Below are 6,961 nucleotides of genomic sequence, written 5' to 3' on the forward strand. Positions count from 1 at the left end.
TCCACACGCGCTCTGCAAGCACAGACAGACAGCTCCACCCAAGCCAGGCTGAAATTCATTGACCCCCAGCTCTGAAACAGGAGGATGAACACACCTACAAGACTTCCACTATGCCACGCACCCCCCACCAAGCACTCTGCACTCCTCTACGTGTGACGGAACTCGCCCTCCCCAAGCAAAGTAATTCAAGAATAAAGCAAGGCCCGTGGGTGAACAATGCTTTCTTTAATAATAGTTAAAAACACTAGATGTTGCCCTGTTCAAGTCTTACATACAGGTAGGTGGCATAACACCTGGCTGACTTTCCAGACAGAAAATGTCTTCCTAGATTACATTTTAAAAAATTAACATTCACATTAAAAAAAAAAAATTATGTAAAAAAAAAAACCAAAATTTAACATTTTCAAGATTATCATTGTAATTTTGTGCCAACTGCCAGCTATTTTACAAATTATAGCTGCAGCCCAGGAGGTAAGTTTTAGCACTGCCTCTTCACAAGCATTAGTACATTTCATTTTTTTTGTCTTGAGACCTTGACACAACAAACTCTGAAACTCTTAAACACATGAAATGCCAGAATTTCCTCACACTTTTAAGCTAGAGAATGTATTCCAATCTTTAAACATTTGGGGTTCTGACAGCCTTATTTGCTACAACTACTTTTTTTTTTTTTTTTTAAAGAGCAATGTAAGATATACTTTACATCGAAGATTAGCAGTTCTGTGTAATCTGAAGGCAAAATGAACCATGAGTTAGGTAACATCAAATATATTCTGTCAGGATCTTCTCCTGGATCAAAAAGCCAACGGAGCCTGTCAGATGTATGACTATCAGATGTTTCTGATGCACCAGTGTCTTTTTCGGGCAGGAAATACCATCACTTTTGGCTATCTAAAAATTAACTTTGCCCTAGCTAAGGAAACAAAAAACAACTTAGGAATTAAAACATTACAGCTGAACATAGAACTAAACACTACAGCTGTAGCAAACAAGCAATGCTATGTGAGCGGTTAAAGTTAAAATCTTTCTGCATTTCCTTAAACTGATATGAACAGAGACTAATGAAGTGCACCAGTCAGTGCTGAAGGAGATCAGTCAGCAGCTGACAACCGGTACTTGCATTAGGATCGAGCCCTTCCACTGCAAAAAATCATGAGGTTATTTAAATCGGAACTGATTTATTAAGTCAAAGTTTTTACTGTTTGAAAGATTACTGTGCCAGGAAAGCATTCTACAAGAGATCAGGACAGGAAATAGAGCAACAGATCTACCTGTGTTTATCTTACGATTACACACATTTACATTACATTACAGACGTTGCAGATTTCTTGCTGCATGCTGGAAAAACTATGGTCAGACTTTAGAAGATTCTGATGTACGTTCACAACGGTGTGCATTAGTCAGGATCTCAAACGGAATCACCATCTGCTCCAAACTGAAGAGCATGAAAGTTTCATGTTATCATAGTGTGGGACCTTAACTAGGTCCACAGGTATACAAAATCTACAAAAACTTCTTACAAATTATTTAAAGCTAAGTATGCCATGCCCTTTCGGGGATCCAGGAAGCCAAACTGAGTAAACCGGAAAAAATCAAAATAACTGCAGCCTGTGCAGCATCATAGCACTAGGAACTCAGCCTATGTAAACCTGCTTTTCAGCTTTAAAATATCGATCCCCTGAGGCCTGCTTCAGGTAATGCCGGTCTGAAGACATTATGCATTTATCGGAAGAGGGCCCAGGTAATAATTCCTTTTAGCCTGGAAGTAAAGTAAAACAAAAAGGAAAAAAAACAAAACAAAACAAAATCCTAAAACCAACAAACAAACAAACAAAACGAACCGACATCCCCCCAAACAAACAAATAGCGCCAAAACAAGTATATCTCACTGCCACATTAGGCAGGAAGTGCTGGGAGATGGGGAAGAATAATTTCATTCTGAGGAAGCTGTGTGACACTACTTATTATGTATAGTTGGAAAAATCATAGTGAAAAAACTGAACACAGCAAAGCCCACTGGATTAGAAAAGCCTCTGCCTTCAAGCTGAGGACAGACTCACTTGCATTCATGCCTCATCTGCATTCCAGGAAAACTGTGCATTTGTTTCAGCAGTGAGGAAGAGACAGCTTTCCCATTCCACATAATTCACTCAAAAAAAAAAAAAATTTACTGTATTCTAGGAAGTCAGCAACCACTTGTAAGTGTGTATAGTTCCTAGCTTGTTCAACTTTTTATAAACACTGTAGGAAGACTTCAGGAGATGGAAAAAACACTCTCACTGAAGCTGCTTCAGCTACTCTGGTAAAAATAAAAGTATTTGAAATTAACTGATGCTGTATCTAAGCATCAATCTACGTAGCTTTAGATCAAGAAGTAAAAATGTTATTCTCTGGAAACCTGAACTGAAAATTAAGCAAATATCAGACTCTGTGCATTTTAGGCCTTTTTATAGCACAAACATCAATAACCTGTAACTAACAGGCACACTTCATAGCTCATTGTAAAATCAAGCTATGGCTTCCAGAGCTTGAGGAGGCCATCTTCACTGTAAGTGGCAATCAGGTTCTGGTGGGGGTGATGAGCAATGCCAATGACATCTTTTTCATGAACCTAAAGAATAAGCAGAAAGATGCATCAGGAGATTCTTTCGATTATTTCTTTAGCAAAGTCAAGCCAAATATTCCCTTCAAACAAGAACTAGAGGAAAGCTGGACTGAGGTTTCACATGCCTTACGCACACAGCAAAAGCAGAGCAACATAATCCCCCAGGATTAAGTTCCATGTGCAAACAATTTTTGTGACATAGCAGTTACTTTTTGTTGGGCAAGGGAAGGTTCGGTGAAGGCTTACATAGACTGAAATCCATGACATCTAAGTGTTCCCCACTAAATTTAGACATTCAAGTTGATATTCCTCTTTAGTTTAATCCAAGGCAAATTTAAGCCTGACAGCTTTAAATCTGACAGCTGCGTCAGATTCTCCATCAGCCAGAGCCCAGGACAAGACACGCTCTAGTTCAGATAAGTTTGAACCAATGCACTCTTGGTTTGGTGGGTAAACATTTTCATTACTTTTAAAATTAAAATGGTTCTAAAAAAAAACCAAAACAACCCTTAAAGACATTCTACAGCCAAGAATTCTGTAATGTGTTTGTTACCAGTCACGGCTGCTCTAGGTGAAAGACTCCTTGGTACAAGCCACCTTCTTATGAACTTCTCCTTATGGACTTAATAATTACTGAACATTTAGATCATCCTTGTGCTTAGAACTCTGCAAAAGCTCAAAGCTAAGAACTTACAGTTAGAGTTCTCTCCAGCTTGCCGGTCACTGTGCTAAAGCAATAGAGCACAAAATCTTCGCCAACACAGTAGATCCATTCACCACGAGGTGAAAGCGCACAGCAGACAAAGTCACCACCTTCTCTCTTACCAGAGCTAAAACTTCTCACAATCTGTAAAGATACCCCCCCAAAAAATATTTGGCAGGATTAAACTGCAGCACATCATTACTATGTTCAGGGCAAAAATACTGAGGCAGTACTAGGCCTGTTTAAAACAGGATCTTTCCACAGCTGCAATCGCTTTCTGAAGTCAAGCTGTTCTGTTACCTGCGTACAGAATAGTTTGTCATGAAAGCACACTGGAAGCTAGGTTATTAACTAGGTTTTTGGAATTCTTAAAATGACTGAGAGAATTGAAAGGATACCAGTAAGATCACATACTTGTCCTTGCATATTCATAATGACGACTGTATTCGATCTGTTGCAAACGACAAAGTGTTCTGGGTTTTTGGGCAGCAGGATGACACTGTTCACAGTAATGTCTGTCCCAGCAGTGCTGCCAAGAGATTTGAAGGTGTTGGAGCACTCTGTCGTCTTCACATTCCAAACCTAGTATGAAAAATAAATGTAAAACCAATTAACTTTAAAAAAATTAAACAAAAATGAGCTGATTCAGGATACAGATTTTTCAAGGCTCCTGAAGGGAAACATGAATTGTAGCTTAAGGCAGTTTTTTTTTAAAAATACATTATCTCATCTATTTTAAAATGTGGACACCATAAACAATTTCACTACAACTGAACTAAAAGCGAACGTCTATTACCCAAACTCAGCCTGGCACACTTTGATTAAACACATTCCCTGAGGGGTGAGTCCAGACTTGCTTTCTGGTTTTAGCTTATATGTGTGAATATACGTGCAGCCTCTGCACATGCAGTTTGCCTTACACAAGACAGACACCAATACTGCTGAAAAAGCAAAGCATCGCTGGTACTGCTGGAAAAGATGTCCAGCTTAGAGCTACTTCAGGCTCAACACAAGGCTATTCTAGCTGTTTAGAAAGAGGAAATACATTTTCTTTTAACTATTAAGCAAGCAGTTGCAACTCATTGACTGTGGAATATTTTTGCTCTTTATACACTAGTACTATCAAAATGGAAGATACTGCTGCCTTATGCTATTCCCATGATTGGGGCAGTCTAGCAAAGAGTGCAAGTTTGAAGTAATGTCTCATTTAATATGAGCAAAATCTGTCATACTCTCCTAGGCCACATCTATAAACCAGATCCATTTACATACCCCACATTCCCCCATCCACTGCATTGAAGCCCTACTTGATGTAGCTGTTTCTATAGTCATTTATTTATTTATTATAGTCAGTAATGTCCTGTACATAACAATGCTTTACTCCTTTTAACTACTACACACCAAACAGTTCCACTCTTTGCTGAGACTAGAAGCTAAACCTGTCAGAGCTTCTACAATCAATTTCATTAATGCTAGATTACCTAGCTTACATGGCAAGGGACTCCTAAGCACCAAGAAATAAACAGGTGTCCAACACAGTAAGCAAGAAAATGCCATTATTGCAGACAACGGAATCCCCACATTCTAGGACAAGAGGTGTCACGGTCAATTCCATTTATAGAAGAAAGCAGGAAGAGGCAGATAAGGACTGCAGTTATCTCCTCCTTTCATTAAAAAAGCAGAAACAGGCTCTGCAGCAATCTGTAAGCAGAGTATGAAACTTCTTGAGTTCTCATTTACACCAATCTACACCAAAGGTCACAAGCAGAAAGACTACTGCCGATAACCCCAAGTTCTTCTCCTGTGACTTGTAAACAACTCAGCTACAGCATGCAAAGAGTCCTGAATGTGTTATTTACAAAGGGGAAATTGCATCTTACCTTCACTGTGCCATCAGAGGATGCACTGATAATATAGTGGCCGTCCTGGGTGAAAGTAGCTTCATTGACGAAGGAAGAATGACCACGGAATTCCTTCAAAGTTTTCCCAGATTTTAAACCATGAATCCTGTCACACAAGAGGTCACAACTGAGTGAGCAACTGAGGTTCTCTGAACCACCCCCTGCCTTCACCGTATTTTAAATCTGAGATATCTTTGACAGGAAATAATAAAAAGTGTGAAAAATCTGCAAGCCATTAAGTCTTTATCACAAGCCCCTTTCATCAAAGACATTATGTGTTCCTGTGAAAAGCTCAGGGAAACGCCATCAACCTTAAGTCTCAAAGATCTGCCTGTAGTACACACTGCACGTATTACAAGACAGGACTATGAAAGGAGAAACTATGAAACTGGTGAAACAAGAATCACAGAATTGGAAGTGACCTCTGGAGGTCTCTAGTCCAAGACTCTTTCCTCAAAGCAAAGCCAACTTTTAAGTGAGGTCAGCTTGCTCAGAGCCTTGAGCAAGACCTTGTCCAGTGCAGTTAAGAAAAATTCTTTTCTTACGCTCAGCCAGCATCTTTCTCTTTTGCAAGCTGCTGCCATTGCCTCTTACTGGGCAGCTTTGCAAAGAATTTGCTTAGTCACCAAAAAGGGAATTATATTGCTCATCTGTATCAGCCTTAAATTGTAGTACCAAGTGGATACAGTTTTCAAGCGGAAATCTGAAGCCTTATTCCATTTGAAGCTTGCTGTCCTTGATTCAGCATCTAACCTTACACAATTTCAGTTAAAATGCTCATGCTACAGTTCATATGTATCAGTACAGGCAAGAGCCTAAAGCTATTAAACACATTACATAATCCCATTGAGTTAAACTTAAAATGTATACAGCCATCAAGCTGGATCAATATTATTCACAATGTTACATTCTAAAACTCCATTTTGAAAAAGACAAATTAAGGAAGCTGGAAACCTTGGGAAACCGACAGACTGAGAGAAATGTCATGATATTGACAACAGATTGTTGCAGAACCACCTCAGGCATCAGAATCACCTGTGGGCTGCAGAGGACATCTGCAGCAAAGGACCTGGTAAGCCACAGGGAGAACAAAGTGAAAGCCAGCAGCATGCCATTGCACTGAGGAAACCCAGGTTCCCCACAACATGGCATAGGTGTAGCCACCTCTGGAGGACTCTGTCCAGTTTTTGGTTCCCTCTGAGGGGCCACTAGGATGGCCAGAGGGCTGTGCCACGTGATGCATGAGGAGAAGCTGAGAGGACTGTATCCGTCCAGCCCAGATAAGTGAAAGTTCAGGAACATCTAATTGCTGTCATCCTTGTAGACTAAGAAGTTAAACAAGCTACTATTAAGTACTGTTAAGTCAGAATAACCCCAAAGAAGAAAAATAACTATGAACTAGACAAAACTGATCTAAGCTGCTTTAAACTGCAGCAAAGTGTCTGCATAGCAACAGAAGAGCTTTGTTGCAAACCAAATCTACCCAGTGCTGAGAAAAATGCCACCCAGTAACAAGAGACCAAATAGATGCAGGATCAGAATTATTGCACAACACAAATGTTAAGCAACACTTTCCAGACGCTAAGAGCTGCAGGAACAAGGGTTGCTGCCCATCTGGTAACTTAGATTAGAAAAGAGTTTGAGTATTTCTGTGACTACTTGCTAGTATTAAAAGTTACAATTAACTTTCATTCTTGCTTTTATCTACCCTGCACTGACCCGTGGGGGAAAAAAAAAAAAAAAAAAAAAAAA

The 6,961-nt window shown here is 39.7% G+C and overlaps 1 protein-coding gene across 1 annotated transcript in view; it reads right to left on the reverse strand.

Moving 5' to 3' along the window:
- Window positions 1-206: 206 nt before the first annotated feature.
- Window positions 207-6,961, reverse strand: part of SMU1 (smu-1 suppressor of mec-8 and unc-52 homolog (C. elegans)) — a 14,094-nt gene continuing 7,339 nt past the window's right edge. Inside the window, exons 8-11 of the mRNA XM_014959229.1 lie at window positions 5,189-5,315; window positions 3,723-3,890; window positions 3,300-3,452; window positions 207-2,611 (exon numbers count right to left, since the gene is read on the reverse strand). Coding sequence (XP_014814715.1) covers window positions 2,513-2,611; window positions 3,300-3,452; window positions 3,723-3,890; window positions 5,189-5,315 — 547 coding nt within the window. The 3' untranslated portion in view covers window positions 207-2,512. The remainder of the gene's footprint in view (window positions 2,612-3,299; window positions 3,453-3,722; window positions 3,891-5,188; window positions 5,316-6,961) is intronic.

Source organism: Calidris pugnax, unplaced genomic scaffold, assembly GCF_001431845.1.
Source record: "Calidris pugnax isolate Ruff unplaced genomic scaffold, ASM143184v1 scaffold404, whole genome shotgun sequence".
In the NCBI taxonomy this organism is placed as follows: domain Eukaryota; kingdom Metazoa; phylum Chordata; class Aves; order Charadriiformes; family Scolopacidae; genus Calidris; species Calidris pugnax.